Genomic DNA, 22,443 nt, shown 5'->3' on the forward strand with positions numbered 1-22,443 from the left:
TCAGTAATTTCACTTTAATGACAATTAATAGGTCCTTTTCATTTCCATTAAAGTGAAATAACTGAACATAAACATACAAGTTTGATAAAAATGAAGAAAAGAAGAAAATTCTTCATCTATATTTTAAAGATGGAGCTGACCTCCGCCCCGACCGCCGACTCTCACGGTAGTCCATCCAGTCACTGATTGCGACCATGGGTGGAAAAAAAGCACATCGAGGTGCTGGTGTTCTAGCTACATATCACATATTTGAGCTTCATTTTTGACAAATTATTTACTTTAAATTTGGGTAGGAAAAATTCAAGTGGAAATCCAAAAATTACTATCTTGTACACATGCAACAGATAAAGAAACAGATTTTGAATTATTTTAAAGTGATGCCCTATAAATGAGATTGTTAGTAAGAAAGTCCCTTTAGATCTTTTAGAAACCTGTGAAGGTTACCTTACTGAAGCTGCTGACGTTCATTTTCTTCCCTCAAGACGACGTTTTAAAACTTTTGCTTTTGGTGGTGCTTTAAGCTCTATTATACTACTTTGTGCCAAAGTTTTGTGATTTTGTTTTAAGCTTTGCATTCTGTATCCATTTAAAAGTTAAATAATATACGAAAATAAAGCAAATACATTTTAAAGGTGTCTGGAGTGTGTGGGTATTTCTCTATAGTGCGGCACTCATATTTTTCAGATATACCTGCAATTTGCTTGTTTCAAAAACCATCTGGAATCTGCCACAAAATAAGTGCACACACAACACCCTTTAAAAATATTAATTACTCAGTTCCACATATTAAATCTATGACAATCTAACTACTGTAAATCAAAACAAATACAATTTAACCACAAAGAAACAATAAGTGTTTTGTAAAGTATTTACACTTGAAAACAGCCGCGTCTCCATTTTCTGCCATTTTCGAATATAACGATGACAACTCCTCTCCCGTGGCATCATGGGCAGGACCTGAAATTAACACCCGACCACACGCCAAATGCGGGTGAATTCTGCAATTGGCGGGTAACGCTGTCAATCTACCTGCCACATTGGCCAATCATCATCCACCGAATCCGCCTTTTTTTGTCCGACAAAGCAGTCAGGAGAGTTTAACGTTGGAGGATTTGAACTTGAAAAAACAGAGTGTACTGATTAAGCCTACTGACATCTTTCCGCAGTTAAAACTACATTACTTCTTATGTTCATTCATGTTTATTTGATGCTATAAATTAACTAGAAGGAAGAGATGATCGGTTCACGAGCAGCTTTAACTGAGGCACCACAGCGATCTGTCAAGACACATTACAGAGCCACAAAACGGTTACGGTAGTCTAAATTTCTTTAAAAACGACCAAATTTTAACGTTGAGACTTTGTTTAATATCAAAAGTAACCTGGACTGTCTTGTCTGTCAGCGTGTTGTCAGTGTCTCTGCTGTGCGATGTTTTTCATTGCGTGAGATCATGGTTTGGCGTGAGCGCGGTGTAGCTTGTCGGACATAGCAACAGTAACTAAAGGGGCCGGGTCTTTGCATTTTTTTTTTTTTTTTTTTTTTTGCAACTGTTGTTCTTTGACATTTAAACGAAGTCAGCCATTTCGTTGGATTTTAGCTAAAAAATGTGCCGGCACATTACTGGAGTAGTAAAGAAAGCATCTGTGAAAGCAGCGCAGTTTGAGTGTTTCGGAACGTATATGTGGTCGGAGAGAAAGATGAGACTACCCTTCTCTGACTACGTTTGAATGTGTGAGTTAGGTATTAAACTGTTGGTGAGATGAGATGAGATAATGCAATGCTGACATAGGCTACAGTACAATGACAGTTGCACAGATGTTGGGAGATGGGAGCCGGTGAGAAAATGTCCGGTAGCCTACCCGTTAACTTTACCAGTAATAACCATAGATATCATATAAAGGCTAGATGTCTTGTGCGCGCTGCTGGCCAATGGAGGTCGACGTCCGCACACGGCGGCCATCATACCACAGTGTGCTCGCTCACTCGTAACATGGTGCATGTACTTTTAACCCCCTGAGGTCGGCGGTATCGCCGGCGATACCAGCTCGCTTTTTTTTATCAGTGTAAAAGAAACTCAGAAATACTCTGTTGACTTTGATTTTCCATAGGAGTTTCATACATCAATCGATTCTGTTAAATGTGTATTATTTTTGTGTATACTCACAATAAAAACAAAGTGTGGTGCTTTTTGCCAAATAAAGAAAAATAAACACGAAGCTAGGTTCTGCCTTCTCTCTGTCCGTGTAGTCCATTCTGAAACGCGTCCGAAAATGAATCATAACTCAGCGAATACTTCTCACACAGGCATGTGAGTTATGTCTTTATGAAGCTTGAAATCTCTTCTTTTAAATGAAGTAATTTATATAAAACACAAATGTTTTCAACTCATGTAATCCGCTTGAAAGCAAGGAGAGTTACCGTTTTTCCTTCTCCCTTCATTATCTCTAAATGAGCTGCGGCCGCCCCGCCCCCGGCGCGATTCACATGTAAATAGTTTAGGTGATCTAGTATGCATCGCATACGCCCCCCGATCAATGCCATAAAAACACAGTTTCTATCAGACTTACTGATAGTTCATCGCGTTTTGAGTATGGCACGCTTCTCCGGTAATAAAGACGCCCTTCAGATGATTCTGGACAGCGCCGGGTTGTTTCCTCAGAGGAAGATTGTAACAGAAGACGAACGGCAGCATATTGAAGAGCGAATTCCGCCGAGGACACAATTTCGGAGTAAGTTTTACTTAAAAGTCTTTTGTCTTTTATTTTTCGTGTTCGCATTTATGAGGAAAAAAACAATATTACCTGACAGTTCTCCATTATGGACGCGAGCGCTCTAAGCACTAAAATACTTTCAAACATTCACAGAGACCTCAAAACAGAAAGTACAAATCCTTTCTTTAAAACGAATTTCGTTTTGTATCAATTGTATCTTAATTTTAATAATTTTCTCATTAACAAATTTCCTGGATTTAAAGTAAATATAGGCTAGCAATCACAACATAAGGTCTGAATGGGTTAGATTTGGGTACAGTTTTTACTGTAGAATATACTGCCACATCAAATAAGCTTTTGTTTAGCAATTTCTATATATAAAATAGCCTACTATTTTTGTCAAAAATAAAGTCATCAACTAAGATGTTAGCTGTTCCAATGTTGGCTATATTCAAAGTAATGAATACATAGATAAAATGTAGGCCTATAATCTTTTTTTTTTTACAAAAAAAGAGTACACTTGAAATATTGTTGAAATTGTAATTATTGTTGTTGTAACCTTTTTAACTTTGAAATATGTATGATAAAATGTATACTTTAGTTTTTACAAAGAAAGATTACACTTGAATTGTTGTTGTAATTGTAACCTTTTTAATAAAAATATATATTTACAAGGTAGATGTAAACAAACTTTTAAAAGGTAAATATAAGCCTTTTCTTTAAATAATTTTTATTGTGTTTTATTAGTGACAAATTTGGGGAGAGGATAAATATTCCAAAACTGAAAATACAGTATGAGAATTAACTGCACAATTACTAGACATGTTTTCCTTGGATATTATAGGCCAAATTGCAAGCACAATATGTGGAAAAATAAAAAAGAATTGAGATGCTTCCAACTGTTGCTCTTGCATTCTTGTGGCTCAGTGACTCACCTGAATGAATGGCTAATTAAGTATGCGGTCCCCATTGTCTCCTGAGGTGTGAACCACTACATATGCATGATCTGTGACGCCCACTCCGCATATGGCCTTTCCAAACAGAAAGTGCTTTGCAAAATTCAAATCAATGTATTGTGTTATGTGAATGATTAGGCAGGGTGATTTTCACATCATTTTGAAGAAAAAACACTAGGCAATGACATCTATTAGACAAAAGTCTTATTGGCACATATTTAGTATGTGTTTTATGGCCTTATTTCAGAAACTTTAGTTTTTAGTTTTTTCAATAACCACGCATAAACATTATTCTCTCAAAAATGCAGACATGTACATTATTGTTGCTCACATATTATGGTAGCCCTGTTTGTGCTAAATAGTGTGTAATTTTTTTTTTGCCATTAATATGTTTATAAGCAACTGAAAAAAGCACAAATGTCAGGGCATGTCAGAACATCTCAAGGACCCCAAAAACACCTCAGACCCCAGAGGGTTAAATAACCATAACTTGCTCAGAGATGTAGCTATGACACTGCATACATATGAATAATTATAACATAAATGTTCAAGCATTTGGAATTATAGCCACGTTAATAGCGTTAGTAAGAAACCAAACCGTTTGTAAATCCGTCAAGATTTCAGCGAGATAAGAGGATTTGTGTGCGTGCTGATCACTCACCTTAATTCACTGCTCCACTGTGGTTAGATGGCCGCCGGTGATGCCGGAAGTGACTCCGCCTTAAGACATCTAGCCTTTATATGATATATGGTAATAACAATATTAATTTAGTTCTGCTTAACGGTTCCTGAACGCTGTAACTAACAGCTGCCCAGCAATCAACACAGCCGCGTGTGATTTGGTTTTAATACGAGCTGCACTAGGTCTATATCTGTATTCTTAGAGTTATTATTACTTGTATGGATCTCGTTAATAACTTGACAACACTTAAATGTGTATTCTTACAAGTTAAAGAACAAATGGTTGTGCAATTCCTTTTTTTTCACCTTTTATGAGGCCAAAAAAAAAAAAAAACTGTCTGGTAAAAAGTCACTGTGGCGGGTGGTCAAAAAAGTTAAAGTCCGCGGAACCGGAAGTTGCAAACGACTTTTCTCCAGTGTTGTGACGTATTTCCCAGTGAAAAGGCATATTGAACAGAGGGCAGGGTTTTACGCTAGCGCTCCTCCTCTCCATCTCTCGCTCATAGCAGACTAACGGTTTGAGGGGAGTGGTTAAGCATTTCCCAAACCATGCAGTCAAACCTACTTCGTCAGAAAAGGAACTCCATTCCAGTCCGGAAGCAACTTTTCAGACTTTGATTAAAGATTACGACGGCAAACCATTTTTTTCTGTGTATTAACTTGCACGGATTAATTTTTCACCACAAGACTAGTAATATGCTCTAACAAATTAAATAGGGTCAATTTTGATTTCAATTGGACTTTAACTTCAAGCCCTGATCATGGGATAGTAAAGTGTCCATCATATGCGCACTTCAGAATCTCGCCGGAAGTAGTAGGTCTTCCGGGTACTTTTCGCCTACTGTTTTTCGAATTCTATGATTTCGGACATACTACTCTGCTCGCGTACTGTTTTTCGCATACTATATAGTAGGGAAGTGTAGATTTAAAAATCTTGCTTTCCCCTGTTGTTTGATTTCATGGAAACAGACACCAGTGATTTTGCCAAGAGATCTCTTATTTATTTGGTTTATAAGAAAGTGACCATGAATAAAACGAAGGTCTTGATTCAGCTTCTCAGTCATCTTCCTGATTTTCGGACAGAAGGGCTTGGTTTTTATAGCCAACATCTCGTCACCTCTCTGCCATAGACAAAGACTATCAGTTATTGTATATGTTGACCAGAAAACTGCATTATCAGGAAAACACATGATGTGAAACACATGACTATAATGTAACTAAAACAGTACATCACCAGAGAAACATGTGGTTCCCATTAACAATGTATCTCCTTATGCTATGCTTGGTGAAAACACTGCACATACATTTCAGTCTAACTCCAACAAACTCAAAGTCTCACAAAGTCTCTCCTCCATGATTCACAAAATACAATTGATTACAAATGATTATAAATGTATATAAAAATTATAACACAGATACATAATACTACCGATTAATAATACTACTGATTATGAATATTAATAAAAAGTAATAATAATACTAAAACCAATATTAGTTAAAAATTTTAGTCTTCAGTCCCTCCACTGGAACTACGGCCGTCAGTTCCACACCATCATTCTCAGGTGGCCAACCTATTGAAATTGACAGTGAGGAGAAATAGCAGACCAAAAGAATAGACATAAAGGACAGAAGAATAGAAACAGAAAAGAAGAGAAACAAAACAAAAAGACAAAATAACAAAGAACCCAACCCATGTCATGTCCCCGCATACTATGTGTCATTTAACATCTATGTGTATGCATTTAAAAATGAACCCCAATCATCTAAGAAAAAAAAAACTAATACGTCTTCTGCCAGTGCCTCGACTCGTTAATTACTTAACTCCTCAAGTTCCTGGCCAAAACAACAAACTAAAATAAACGTTGATGTTAAAGGATTCTATCCCTCGGGGTTGAAAATCAGTAAGTGGGTGTTCATTGTTTGTGAAGTTATGTTTTGTAAGTAGTGTAGAATGTGTAAAATCTCCTATTTCACTCCAAATTTCCCATTCTCGGTTCTATCCATTTGGTTAATAGTAACCAATTTAACAGGTTTGGTACTTTTCCTTCTAGTAACACATATGATGAGTAGTATTACTAACAAAATCACCAAGACTACTACCATAGTCAAAACTATCCATTCCGACCATGATAGATTTCCTGGAATTTGCGATAATTTAGTCTCAGACATTAATTTAGCTATTCCATTTGCTACGATAACATGACCATTGCTTGAATTCCCTCCTCTTGAGCTGCTTTAACACTCTTTTTAACTATTCTAACCATTTCAAAGAGTTCATAATTCCTTTCTTCTACTAAATCATTATTCCACCATTGTGGCTCTAACTGCAACAATTGCACATGTGGAACATGAATTCCACCCAAGTGAAGAGGATAGAGAATCTCAAGACAAAACGGATCAGGAGGAATTGGACACAACTTCCCTCCGTATATCATATTTTCACCATTAAGAGATAAACTAAACATTGTAGAGCATGAGCAAATTACCCACTCATGTTCCTCAACACAACAGTCTGTGGTAGAAATCATTGGTGTATCACCTTCAGCCCAATATCCATTCTTTCCTAATCTAATTACTGAATTCCCTTGTCTAACCCCCATTGATTGGAATCGTCTAACTGTCATAATATTGCGCTTCCCATATTGAGGCCATACTATAAACAAAGGTAATGTTCCAGAACCTGACAACAAATTTTCATTAATGGCAATTTTAACTAATGGAACATGTCTAGCAGAAGTCAAATTAAGTTGATTACCGAAAACCACTAACAAAGATTCCGCTATTCGTTCAGGAACTTGACCCATTCGAATAACTTGAATATCCTCTACCATTTGGTCCTTCAAATTCTGAGCCAAAAATAAACATGCCGCACGATGCATCTCAAAATTAGATGATTTCGTTAATGCATCTGCCAATTCCTTCGCTGCATTATTAAGATGCTCACCCGCTGCTATAATATGTAGAGAACCTTGAAGAGCCTCAGTGAGTCCTTTCCCAGTCATTGTTCCCACCCACTGAGTGTATTTGCTTAGTTGGTTCATTTGAGCAGTATTACTAATTGAATTGACAGAACCAAATACCCCCACTATGTCTCCCCATATACTTCGAGATTTACGATTTCGACTTCTCAGAGGATCTTTAGAGGTATAATATTTAATTTCTTTTTCCAACCAACTCCGTATTTTTGTGAAATTTCCACAATAGGACTGATCAAAAACGGTAAGAAGAGATATCAAGTTATAATTAATGCGCTGTCGCACCATGTGGGCTTCATTTATCAAGGTTTTGGTTTCTTTTGCTAACAAGATACCATGAGCTGGTGCAACAGTTGTACTTGGGCAAGTTTTAGCTCTGTTTGTCTTTTCCGCAGAAAGATAAAAACACCGTCCAATTTCCCCAGTTTCTAGTTCAGTCTCACAATATTCATTCTCATCTTCTGAATGCCATACTCGTACATAATTTCCCTTGAATCTTGTTGTCCCCGAGGAAGTATCCCTTAGAAACCCCTCACATGGCAACACTATAGGATAGATACAGCCTTGAGCTTATGAATCCCATATTGTAAGCATGTGGGTACGATTCAATATGAAATTAATTTCCACATTAGAAGATGTTATGAGGTCTAACCCCACAATTTCACATTGTTCTTTTGAACAAATTTCTCGTCTTTGAGCACTACCAGAATATCCCCCATCTTTCACCGGCCAGATTATTCTGCTTTTGTAACATTGATGATGAAAGTTACATCCACCATAGATGCCCTCACGATATTTAGCAAGGTCTTTATCATTACGTGGCACCCAATCCCATAATCCCCATTTGGAAATAAAGGGAAGAGTAAAATGTTGGCCAGATTTCAGAGTTGCATTCCGAGTGATTTCTTGAACTCGAGGAGTCCATAAAGCCTGGCTTCCTTGGTAAATGCCAAGTAAAATTAAAAATAAGCATACCATTGTCGTTGGGTATTGAGAATAACTTGCAACCATCTCTAATCAATGTCAATGGAATTGAACCCTGAAATGGAAGCAGAGAAATAATTAAACATCACTTCTTTGTTCCCAATCTTTAAAGCTAATGGATGAACAGTGCTCAATATCAGGCCATAAGCCATCATTATCATTTTCTTCATTCACTAAGCAAGGTTTAACTTGTGACCAATGATACCATCTATCTGTTCCTACCCCCTTCCCTTTAAGGCAAACACTTGTGTCGGTTGTTAAGAGTATCTCATATGGTCCCTCCCATCTAGGCTCTAAACCTTTCCTAGCAATACGTTTGACCATAACAAAACTGCCTAACTCAGGAATGTGTGGAATGTCAGTAGTGGTATGTTTTTCATCCCATTGCTGTTGAGCTTCTCGCACTTTCTTATTATTATCTTTGGTAGCTTTGTCCAGCATTGTGAGATAGCGTCGTAACTTCTCTTGGAACAAAGTAGAATCTCCTCCCGTTCCCGCAGGTGGCGGAGCATCAGGAGGTAGAACCATTGCTCTTCCAGTCATCAGTTCAAAAGGAGTTAGTCCCGTAACTCTGTTTGGAGTTGTTCTCAAGTTCCACAGAATAGCAGGTAATAACTTATGCCAACCTTGGCCAGTTTGCAGAATGGCTTTGGTAAGAGCGGTTTTTAACGATCTGTTAAACCATCCCTGAGCTTTCCGGATGGTACGGAATGTGGAATTTCTGTTTGATCCCCATCAATTTCATTGCTTCCTTGATTCAGTTTTCCAGTGAAGTGAGTTCCATTGTCAGAATCAATTTCATATGGAAGACCCCAGCGAGGAAAAACTTCTTCCACCATTACTCGTGCTGCCGCTTCAGCGGTGCAAGTTCTCGTAGGGAATGCTTCCACCCACCTAGTAAATCTGTCCATGATAACTAGAATGTATTGGTACCCTCCACTGGGTGATAAAGGTCCTGTGAAATCAATTTGGAGGTGTGTCCATATTGTATTGAGCTGTTGCCACTCCTCTTCGATTTGGCTTGTTTCCTTCTTCTTTGTTTGATCTCGTAGCCATCTCTAAGCGGCCAGCCCATTGCATAATTTGGTCAAATGTCTCACCTGGGTTGACTCCAAGTGATAAAGCTTGTTGGTATTTTGTGTTAAGTCCATCCACAAGTGTGTCAGTGAACTGTACATCATCTCTGTCTGGTTGTTTCTTAGCACAGAGAGCCCATCTCTCGTAAGCATTCCACTTATGCAGAGCATATTCATCTGGAGAGTCATCATCCTTTTGCTTAATCAATGTCACTAATGTGAAAGGAATTTTACCGCTTCCCAAGATTTCTTGGATTTCTTTTCGAAACACATCTAATGCTTGCCAAAGACCCAGGGGTCGTCCCTGGTCATCAATCCACAAATTTATCCATTGGGCTGTTGTTATGGAAGCTGGCAAGCGTTCCCATCTGTCTCTTGGGATTTTAGCTTTCACAATGGTGTGTATGTCTTTTAATGTCATTTGATGTGCTTCAACCAGAGAGTCTAATTCTCTCCAAAACTCTGTGTTTGGATCTTGTCTCTTCAAAGGAGGCAAGGCTGTGAGAATAGCTTGACGTTCTCCTGGTGTGAATGGTCTCTCTTCTGTAATCATTTCAGATTGTAAGTCTTCCTTTTTAACAACAGTTGAAGAAAATTCAGGACAGATCTTGTCGACTGTGATCATGTCGTCATCTCTCGTCTCATCACCGCATCATCTGTGGCTGCGGATTTCACTGGTGCTTGTGAATATTTCCTTTCAGCTTCAGTTATTATTTTTGTCCAATCTGGATCAAACAAATCATCACTGGTTGTATCTTCTCCATCTGAACATTTAATAGACATGATTTTGTTCAACTTATTAAATGCTTCAATTTGAGGCTTCATTGCTTCAGCAAGTGGAACTGGACCGCCATTTATATCGCAACAAATTCCACCTTGTCTCACAATCCAATGAGCCGCCAAAATTGGGAATGCTTTGGATTTTATCTTGTCTTTTTGGGACTCAAACCAGCTAAACTGCACATCAATAGGTGCATTAATGTCCAGTCCTTTTTTCAAAAGCTTAGCTTGTTTCTTGCTCTTTCTTTCAAGATACCAAGCCGAAATTGTTCTGCTATTAAAGTCACTTTCTGCCATTTTTGCTAAGTATGTGTTACTTTGTGCAGAACAGCAGGGATGTGTGTGTATGTGTGTGTGTGTGTGTGTTATCTAAACTGCCCTGCTTCTCTCTCCCTCTCTTTCCAACAGTATACAATATGTGTGTGAAGGTATGCAGCAAATTCCGAAGGGAGGGGATGCTTCACTCTCCCTCTTCCAACTAAGTGTGTGTGTATGTTTAGAGTGAATTATCAGGATGGGCTACTGCTTCTGCCCCGCTTCTCTCTGTCTCTCTTTTCTAAAAACTATAGGTAATAATTAAAAACAAAGTTAACCCTTATATTTTCAATTATTTTTTCTTTTAAAATTTATTTTAGTTTAACTCAGATACATTTTTTCTCTTTCTTTTCCCTAATTTATCTCAGTTTAATTTCTTTGTGTTTTCCTTTTTTCTTCAAGCTTACTCGGATCAGTATCCTCAAATATTTGAAGAGCTTTACGGTCAAAATCAGAAATGCCTGCGATCCTAACTAGTTACAACGGCACCTTCATACTTGTATTACTCCAGTGTGTTAATGTTTTAGAGACTATTTTTACCCCTTTGGAACTCGCCACACTTAACCACTCCTGTCAATCAAGTATCGCTGCCTTATCATACTTGTATTACTCCAGCGTGTTAATGTTTTAGAGCTTATTTTAACCCTTTCTCTGGGGCTCGCCACACTTAACCGCTCCTGTCTAACAAGTATCCTATCAAATTTTCTAGCTTAACCGTCTTACAGCTAATTTCCCCAATTTTTGACTAGATAGTCTTCTTTCTAAAAAAGGTCTATCTCCATCCCAGCATATCAAATACTTTAGGGGTTTACTTTTCAGACTAACTTAAATAAGCCAAATTAAATTAAATAATTTTTATATTTATTTTTATTACTATGTCTTATATTCACTGGCAAAACACTGGTACTTGAAATCACACAGTTCTTTTAAGCAGTTTCAGTCACTGTCTCTAATCATCAGGCAGACTTGGAACTATTTTATAAGAATAAAAACAAAATCTTACCTGCGATCAATGATTGAGACAATGCCTGGATATGCGAATCCTGTTCTGTGACGCCAATTGTAGATTTAAAAATCTGTTTTTCCCCTGTTGTTTGATTTCATGGAAACAGACACCAGTGATTTTGCCAAGAGATCTCTTATTTATTTGGTTTATAAGACATAGGAGAAAGTGACCATGAATAAAACGAAGGTCTTGATTCAGCTTCTCAGTCATCTTCCTGATTTTCGGACAGAAGGGCTTGGTTTTTATAGCCAACATCTCGTCACCTCTCTGCCATAGACAAAGACTATCAGTTATTGTATATGTTGACCAGAAAACTGCATTATCAGGAAAACACATGATGTGAAACACATGACTATAATGTAACTAAAACAGTACATCACCAGAGAAACATGTGGTTCCCATTAACAATGTATCTCCTTATGCTATGCTTGGTGAAAACACTGCACATACATTTCAGTCTAACTCCAACAAACTCAAAGTCTCACAAAGTCTCTCCTCCATGATTCACAAAATACAATTGATTACAAATGATTATAAATGTATATAAAAATTATAACACAGATACATAATACTACCGATTAATAATACTACTGATTATGAATATTAATAAAAAGTAATAATAATACTAAAAACAATATTAGTTAAAAATTTTAGTCTTCAGGAAGTATTTGATTTCGGGCGCAGCTTAAATGTGCATAGGGTGCCCTCAGGCTGCTGGTATGGATTGAAAACACAGTGCATCAGAGTATCCAGAGTATCCAGTTGATTTAAAGCGGTTTACCGCTATACCGCAGGAATTTCTTGCTTTTCAACCGCGGTAAGAAAAAATCCATACCGTCCCAGCCCTAATCATGTTAACTGGGGGAACACGCATGCACGCAGATTTTTTTTCCAGTTTTACCTGGATTTCCAGCAGATGTTAGACGGCTACAGATTCGTCGCAGCCATTTTTCACGGATCCATGATTAAAAACGTATGTTTCACCAGTTGTATACACACTGGTATGCATAATAAAGCGATTTGTTTTTGAAGTGTATATTCCTGCGTATTTGACGCAATTTCAAAGAAGTTTAACATACTTTAGTGTCAAGCTCAGAAACCACGCCTATGTTAACATGGGGCATTCAGTTTCATTGGATGAACAGACTTGTCAGCGCACTTCAGAAGACTCTTTTCAACATTAGTGTATTATATTTTCTGTAGTGTGTTGTCATGAGTTCTAATCACAAATAACAACAGATGTAGATTAAATGAAAGTAGCTAGACTACCTAAAAGAAGCATAAATTGCAAAGTCATTTACATTTTTTTTCCAGTTGCATTTATTGATCTGCATATAGCCTAATTTTATAATGGATCTATTATTTTTTATATAAAAACACTTATCAGCTTATTTTACTCTGCTGATTATATTAAGATCTCTTTTCTGTACAACCAGCTCTGACACCTGTATCCTTTTCCCTGAACATAAAGCAGCTATGCTTATAGGGTCATGAAGTTAATTATCTCATGAACTTGTAACATTCAACAGATTTATAAAATAAAAAATAAAAAAATAGCTCAAATAGCTTTCCTGTAGCTCAAACAGTAGAGCGTTGGAGCTTACAACACCAAGGTCATGGGTTTGATTCCCAGGGAAAGCAAGAACTAATAAGAATGTAAATGTGTAGCTTGAAATGCAATGTAAGTCGCTTTGGATAGAAGCGTCTGCCAAATGTGTACATGTACATTATGCTCAGTAGGAGCATGAACTTGAATGTTGTGTATCTAATGTCTTGCATTGGACATGTAGAACACTTTGTCTTTAGTGATTAAAGTCCTGTGAAAAACACTGAGAGGCAACCACAAATTGTATTACTTAAATAAGCAAAACATATGATATAGTGATAATGAATTATTACAAATATATACTGATATTCTCTATGGCTAATATACTCATAGGCCTACATCACTAACCTCTTAATCATTTGTCACCTCACACGAATAGCATGACCCTCTCTAAAACAAGAGGAAATGCTTTATTGTTTACTTTTTTGCTGACCTCTTTAACAAAAGAAATATGACACAATCTTTTTATGTAATATAAATTTAAATTATGCCAGTTCTCTTCATTTGACTGGTACCATGAATCTCATTAACATATTCTCTTTACTTGTTATGAATCATCACATCATGTGCTTTCATTATTGTTGTCTGCTAACCGTTAGGAACAGATTAAAAGGTCTATAAATTAAGTGTCATTGTTGTTAGGCCATATACTGCCACAGCAAATGGATGCAATTAAAGTTAGACAAATCAAAAACTTTGCAGGATAACCAACATCCCGACCGCTGCTCAAGAAAGGAGCGCGATTATATAAAGAGGAGATGTGAAAATTTCACAATGAAGGGTGATGGTGTGTTAAATTGTTCTTAAAAAGATAATACAACTGTGACATTTATTTACTAATATAACTACATTAGATGGAGAGCAGCATAGGTATTAAGGCCAAACTGGCCAATGGGTAAGAAAAATGTATACATATACATTACAAAACAAGTAACTGTTCTTCATAAACATGTAACCTAAGTCTATAGTTTGTTCTCCCTTCCTTAGATTGAATGTTCAGAATGTTGAAGGTGGGACTGTGTGGTCAGATCTTCCACTGTTGGCAAATACAGCTGTCCTGCATGCACATTTGCCTATTTTTATTTTTTATTTTTTTATTGTTGCTTTCATATCTGTTAGCTAATAAATATGTTTGTTGAACATTCCCTGAATAAATGTTGTGGGTAATTCACTGGATCCATAAGCTATGGCTTCTCAATTTTCAACACTCTTTAGGAATATTTATGGAGTGTAGCCTACTGTATGCTTTATGCTTTAATTCATTCCTCAGTAACATTAAAATAAATAATAAATAAATGCTTGACATCCCTTTTACCACAGCAGTATTGCTGCTCAATTTAAATTAAGCCACAAATTGGCATCATAACAATAATCTGCGAATACACATGCACTGCAAAGACACAATGCCAATAGCATGATTTATTTAATGTACTTACAGTTGTCGTCAGATATTCAATTTCACTGAAACGAATGTAACAAAATAATGTGGGCGTGGTCTGTGTCGTGAAATCTTCCCTTAAAGGAGAACTCCGGTCAATTTTAACATTGAGCTCATTTTTTTGTAAATTTGGAGTGCTGTCAGTACAGAGAACAACGACAAAAATCGGTGTTGCCTACACCGTGTTATCCTCTTTTTAAAATTTGCACCCTGTTGACTTCAATAGGGAAAGTTTTATACCTGCTTTTAGCCTCTTAACATCCTTGATGTGTCATTACAAGTGCACAGCCATGTGAGTGATTCCTTCAGAGTGAACACGGGTGAATACATACCTGTATTTCGGTCGAAGTCCAAAGTAGTCGATTGTCGAGTTCACGCGCGTGATCATATGTACTAAACCTATGCGCGTGAACTCGACAATTGATTACTATGGACTTAGACCGAAAACAGGATGTAAATACAGGTATGAGCGCTGGCTGAAATAACATCATTTTTATTCATATCTTTCACATCCTACTGCAGTCAGATTGACTGCATCATATGATCCCCAGTTGATCCGTAACACCGGCGCACTGGCAAAGGTTAACAGGTTAATAACACAAAATTAAAAATGTGATATCAAGCTTTAAATATTTGATTAAGACAGACAGTTTGATCGTGGGTCAATAATTATATCAGTTTCTGTAGAGGCAGAACAATGTTTTTTTTCAGACATCAGGATCAGAACTGTTCATAACTGCTTTCAATTTAATCTTTGTATTTCACAAATATCTAATTTTGGTGCAACATATACTGTAACTTGTAAAAACCGAATAAGTGCATTTTAAAAGTCTGTGATCAGTATCTGCCTGTAATAAGATCCACTGAAGGTAAGTTGACTGAACGCTAGTGATGGGCGCTTTCGAAACACGCTTCATGAAGCTGTGAAACCTTTACGAATCTTTTGTTTCGGATCAGTGGTTCAGAGTGTGTATTAAACTGCCAAAGTCACATGATTTCAATGAACGAGGCTTCGTTACGTCATAACTGTTTCAAAACGTTTAAAAATGTCAATGGTTCACCACTGGGGGGCGATGATCTCTGTGAACCCATGAATCATGCAGATTCACTGAGATTGAACAAGTGTCTGTGGGTTTTACCTGATCTCTGATCAGTTTTATACATTTGTAGACATTTTAATTAGACATTAGTATAATTAACCCTCTGGGGACCAAGCTGTTTTTGGGGCCCTTGAGATGTTCTGACATGCTCTGACATTTGTGCTTTTTTCAGTTATTTATAAACATGTTAATGGCAAAGGTGTAAATTCACTCTATATAGCACAAACAGGCCTACCATAATATGCGAGCAACATGTATGTAGATGTTTGTATTTTTAAGAGAATAATGTTTATGCGTGGTTATTTAAAAAAATAAAAATGAAAGTTGCTGAAATAAGACCACAAAACTCATACAAAATATGTGCCCACAAGACTTTTGACTAATGGATGTTGTCTCTTCGAGTTCTAGCTTCAAAATTATGTGAAAATAGTCTTGCTTTATCGTTCACAAAAAAAATACATTGATTTAAATGGTGTAAAACAGGTTTTGCTTGGAAAGCCAATATGCGAGGGGGAGGAGTAGTTTACACCTTAGATTACAATGTTACCACCCACTCTGCATAATGACTCTGCATAATTAGCCATTCATTCAGGTGTGACACTGACTGAGCCACAATGCAAGGACAAAATATATATTTTGAAGAAGACTTATATTGACCATTTAAGATTTTGCTTACATCTATCTTGTAAATATGTTTTGCTATTTTATTAAAAAGGTTACAATTACAACAATAATTACAATTTCAGCAATATTTCTGCAAAAAAGTACTCTTTATTTGTAAAAAAAAAAAAAAGATTATAGGCCTACATTTTATCATATGTATTCATTAGTTTGAATATAGCCAACATTGGAACATCTTAGTCTATGACTTTATTTTTGACAAAATAGTATTTTATATATATGAGCAGAAAAGCTTATTTGATGTGACAGTATATTCTACAGTAAAAACTGTACCCAAATCTAGTCAACAAAATGTTGTCTTTCATACTTCGCCTGACTGTAACGTTGTTTTTATGAAATATTAGGGCATAGCCTATAAATGTTAATTTGCAGTTTAATACGTTGCTTATACAAATACATTTTATTTCAACATATTTCAGTCGATTTTTACTCATCTCAGTAGGCTATAGCAAAGCAGTTTATTCTTTCACACACAGACGCACGATTCATATTTAGGCTAAACAGTCTTTACAAATATGTACCCTTCATTCATCTCACAGAAACGCGATTCATATTTAGGCTAAACAGTCTTTACAAATATGTACCCTTCATTCATCTCACAAACGCGATTCATATTTAGGCTAAACAGTCTTTACAAATATGTACCCTTCATTCATCTCACAGAAGCGCGATTCATATTAAACGCGATTCATCTTTTTGTTTACATAGGCCTACACTAACGTTATTCCATAACGTTATTCCACATTAATACTTGAGAAAGGATAACTTAGCCTACCTCACTCCTCAGCGGGATCTGCTCCTCATATTGCTCCTCATATCAGCACGGAAACTTTTCTCCATAAGGTAGGCTATATTATGCCTCTTTGTTTACAGCTGATGTGGGGGCGTTTCACAGACTGAAATGGTTCTCAGAATTTGCGTTTGAATAGCACGCGCTCTCCGGGGCGTGGTCAAATTACTTTTGAATGGCTCGTAATGAGCTCGACTGGAGTCGCTCTCTTTTTATACAGATTACAGAAGCTGATAATATTTGTTTTTTATATAAATTACTTCATTTAAAAGCTGCGATCTCAAGCTTTATGCCCGTGGGTCTGTTTGCCTGTTTGACTGAATTTTTGCGGAGTTATAGATCATTTTCGAACGCGTTTCAAATGGGAGTTTACTGACAGAGAGAAGGCAGAAATAGCATCATGTTAATTTTTCTTTATTTGTCAAAAAGCAAAACACTTTATTTTTATTGTGAGTATACAGAAAAAAAATTGAAACTGAACAGGATCGATTGATGTATTACACGAAAATGAAAGATCAAAATTAACAGAGCATTTTGTGTTTATTTTTCATTGCTAAAAAAATAAACGAGCAAAACGCGCGGGCGCGTTTTTGGTCCCCAGAGGGTTAAAAGCAATAATAGTAGTTAATAGTCTCTTATTGGCCTGTTTAGCTGAGCCATCCATAAAATACTCTGACACTGCCTCACGGTGCAGCACTAAAGCAGATGAACTACCTTTTACAAAACTTGTTTGATTGTCTTCTGCTTAAGGAAATACTTTTATTCCTTAATCTGATCATGTTAGTTTATACAGTTATTCTTTGTTCATGTTAGTTCACAGGGGATTTTTTTGTATTTAAAAATGTATTAGTAAATGTTTAAACTTAAGGTTATTAAATGCTGTATAGTATTGTCCATCATTGGTTCATGTTAACTAATGTAGTTAATGTTAACAAATGAAACCTTACTGTAAAGTTTTAGCAAGTAGACAATGTGTCTGAAAACTACCGACATAAACACATTTGACCCAGTGAGCAAACCAAGGGTAACATTGACATGAAAGAACCTTAAAGATTAAATGAAATGAATGTGTAAACTAACATAAATAGATCAACGCTTTCAACCTTTTTATTGTTACAATGTTGGTAGTATATTTAAATGAACAATGTGTAGTCTTTCTCCATGTTACCTTTACCTTGATATCCCTGTTTATTTGTCAGCAAAAGTCTGCTGGATTGTCACGGGGTGACAAATAAGCCCGGGACTATCCCTGCTAGAGAAATGTCCCCGCTGAGATTTGGGAAGCGAAGCACCGTCCCAAAGCCTGGGTGAGTGCCTGTCGCTATGGTAACCTAGTGGCGGATTGACAGCAGGTGTGGGTAATTTGCGCTGAGCGTTTGAATGGGGCCACACTAGCTCATGAGAGTATAAAAAGTCAGAGGAAGAGAAAGTGAGGGTTGTTCTTCCCCTGTTTGTGGTGTTTTTCCCCGCTTGGATGTGACTTGTTCCTGTTGGGAAGTGTTCTCTGAAGTGTGTCGTTGAGGGCTTGTTGCGAGGAAAAAAGGAATATCGTGTGTATGAGGAATTGAAGGCGGAAAGAGAGAGGGAAAGAGCGCACATCGTCTGGATGGGAGAGTGAAGATAAGTAATTGATCATTGAATCTCCTATTGCACGCTTGATACTGAGACAGACGTGGGTTGAAGTGCTTGGAGTGCGCTGTATGAATAACACTGAGTGAATTAAACTGATTCTCTGCCGTTCTTATCTCCTCCTTCCGTTCGGATGGTAAAGCGAATCCAGTTCATGCCTATGAAGAAGTGTTTAGAACTTCCTTTCTTACACCGCCGATTCTTCACTCTTTAGATCGCCATAAACCGCAAAGCCATAAACCGATTTGTAAACCACAAACGAAAAATTCATTTCTCGATCGCCAAAATCTCATTTTCCGTTTATTAAACTAAACGAAACAACGCTACTGCAAACCTGGTCTCACTCATCCTTGCAAAGCTGCTTCAGCTCAGTGACATTTGTAGGCTTTCCAACATGAGCTGTGTTTCAAGTCCTTCCACAGCATTTTAATGGATTTGAAGTCAGGACTTTATTGGGCCATTCCCAAACTTTAATTTTCTAATTTTCCGACCATTTTCAGATCATAGACTTTCAGAGTTGTACAGTTTTAGTTAATTGCAAACTTGAAAGGGATGTTGATGTCTAACATATTAAAGTTCACTGAGCCTTTTGTTTGCCTCCATATTCAATTGTCAGTTTTTGCAACTGACTTTCAATACATTTGTATGAAGAATAAAATTAAATTCAGTTTAAGGATTTATATTGTTCAGGTTTAACTGATTAATCAGCTGAATGTTTTCCTCTCTGTTCTAGACTCTCTAACTGCAGTGTGACAGAAGAAGGTTATAAAGCTCTGGCTTCAGCTCTGAGATCAAACCCTTCACACCTGATAGAGCTGGATCTCACAGGAAATGATCCTGGACAATCAGGAGTGAAGCAGCTCAATGATTTACAGCAGGATCCAGACTGTCAACTGAAGACACTGAGGTGAGACGTGTAGCAACAATGACATCTGCTTTTCGCATTAAGTGGATCATGTGATGGCAAAACACATCGTCTTTGTCCTTGCTGGTTAATAATTGCCCCACGAGGACCAATTTACCAGCACCCATGTGACTCGTATCCCCCAACGTTACAGCCTCATGACATTCCGCACACACACACAAACACCCTTTTGTGTATAATTGAGAATAAGAGAAATATCTGTTATTTTATTTTATAATGTGTGTACCTTCCTATATGCACGTGTGATAGAGGTTTGGTTTGCTAGAGTATAGTTTTGAATCCTAAATGTTCATTGAAGGGAATTTCTCAGTCGTGTCTTGTTGTAACCCTACCTCAGACCATAAAACTTTACGACCCAGGAAAAGGCAAACATTCCAAGCAAGTCACATCCCAAACGCACCACACACACACAGATTTTTCATTGACTTTCCCACATAAGACATTACCCAAAATGTTGATATATTTCTGAGGTGCCTTTTGTTATGACCATGTCATATTGGGGTGTCTATGATTTTGTCATGTGGTAATCACAACTTTAAATGTGTGTAATTCTGCATATCTCCTGTAACGTTGCATTTCTACAACCTTCATGTGATGCGTTTGATATCTCTGAAATTCTCTCAATCTAACAGAGTCGAATTCCAATAGCAGAATGCAGTAATATATATTGTTTACACACTTCATATTTCTGGAACCGAAAGGTTTAAGTCAATCGACACTGTAACCCGAGCCAGGACACTGTTTCAGACAAACAAAGGGATCTTACCGCTAGGAAAAACCTTGACATCTGATTCGTCCCCCGCGAAGAAGGGGACGGTACTTGGGACACTGATAAAAGTCCAAACCTTCAGTTTCCTCTCTCTCTTCTCTCTGATCCCTGCTCTTCTCTCATCGATCTCCTCTTCTCCCCGGCTTCAAGAAACATCTGAAAGGCTCAGGCCTTCTCCTCGGACCAACACATGTTCGAGTCGTAGCTGCCGTTCTTTGCAACTAAGTTCCTATTGCCTTTCCCCTCGACAAGGGAAACGACTGAACTTTCTCGGTAACGTTAAATTCAAGTGAGCCTTTACATCGTTTTGCGAAACGACCCAGAAGACGAAGCTAGACGCAAACCAGCCGGACACGCACACGCGCGCGTCCCCTTTTCAGCATCACACTGAAAGAGTACCACATCTCGCAAGTATCTTTCTCTCTAACAGCTGATTCCTGGTGTTTAGCTTGTAGGTCTGTGAATTAAGTTACCCTCTATCTCTTAACTCTTTCTTTCTTTCTTTCTTTCTTTCTTTCTTTCTTTCTTTCTTTCTTTCTTTCTTTCTTTCTTTCTTTCTTTCTTTCTTTCTTTCTTTCTTTCTTTCTTTCTTTCTTTCTTTCTTTCTTTCTTTCTTTCTTTCTTTCCGATCACGTCATGTTTGTTTAAATGTTTGTTTGTTTTATTGTTTGCATTTTACGTACGTTTATATTTGTAGCTTATAATCTCTAGCGTGTGCCATTTTATTAATAAACCCATTTATACTTTTAACTGTCTCTGTGTTTGAAAACCCACTTTTTATAAAGTCAATGAAACAAAAGATCTATAAAGCTACAGGCTCTATATTATAAAACTACTTTAAGTAGTTTAAATTTATAAACCCAAAGAGGTTTTGTCTTCGTGGCCAGAAGATAAACTTTCTTGGAGTTTTGTAAACAGGAATACTTCTTCTTAACTGTGATAGTCTTACATTTATTCGCGGGACGAATAACTGATGACGAAACCAGTTACAGAACGAGGCATTTCCTATAATTGATAAAGTAAATGCATATGCGATTTATGAATTATGACCATGAGTTATGATTATTAATATTTCTAAAATTCCCTATATCCTTGAGCTAATTCGCATTAACCCAGAGGCATTTACTCTACAGACGGGATCAAATAATTAACTAAATTTGCTATATGCAGGCTAAATATTCATAACTAATATATTATTTTAGTTATATAATAAGCTGTAAAATGTGTTGCATCAAAATGATCAAGATCAGATTCTGCAGGTTCTGTCATGATGATGATAACCGTCAACACAGTTTAGTTGTGATACGAGCTACAGGTCAAATAGATATTATGGGTCAGTATATGTGTGCTGACATTCAGGAGTATACCTTGATAATTAACAATAATAGTTTTCCATCAAGCCCAGATTCACTGCATCTCTCTGCACCAGGTCTATGAGTCTCCAGATGATCTCAAACATGCAGTTTCACAAGCCAGTTTTCTCTGTGCTGACGTTTCTCACTCCTCCTGCTTTAAAGACAGAAAGATCTTAATTTCACACTCTGTATTCATACTGAAAATCATGATCTAGTGAGCTTTTGCCCTTCTGCTCTGTGAGACCTTTCTGTTCTTATGCTTATGTTTGCTTTAGGACTGAGTGTTGCTCTAGTTTCTTTTAAATATATATTTATTTGTGTATTTAAATGTTTAAAGAAAAATTTGACATCTAAATAACTAACTTAAGCTTGTCTTTAACCTGTTAAGCTGCAACCCCACTTTTGAAAAATCCCCAGAAATGACATACCCAAACTGAAACAGATACAGTTCATGAACCCTTTGCATTAAAAGCACAAGTATGATCTCATTTGAAAGCTGACACCTGGCAGTTTATTGTAAATGTAGAATTAATTATTGTCATAATGACAAAAATTGTTATAAATAGCTTCAAAGTTTTGTAAAATTATTAGAAATTAATTTTTATTAAACATCCTCATGAAAATAAAATTGAAGTTGGCACTGGAGCAATCTAGAAATGCACTACA

General features: G+C 36.9%; 1 protein-coding gene across 1 annotated transcript in view; it reads left to right on the forward strand.

Annotated features, from left to right (window-relative positions):
* The window catches only part of LOC311305881 (NACHT, LRR and PYD domains-containing protein 12-like), a 52,509-nt gene that overhangs the window by 17,780 nt on the left and 12,286 nt on the right, over positions 1 to 22,443 (forward strand). Inside the window, exon 12 of the mRNA XM_084433842.1 lies at positions 19,462 to 19,635. Within this exon, the coding sequence (XP_084289968.1) occupies positions 19,462 to 19,635 (174 nt within the window). The remainder of the gene's footprint in view (positions 1 to 19,461; positions 19,636 to 22,443) is intronic.

The sequence above is a fragment of the Rutilus rutilus genome (assembly GCF_951802725.1).
Source record: "Rutilus rutilus genome assembly, chromosome: 1".
NCBI classification, from domain to species: domain Eukaryota; kingdom Metazoa; phylum Chordata; class Actinopteri; order Cypriniformes; family Leuciscidae; genus Rutilus; species Rutilus rutilus.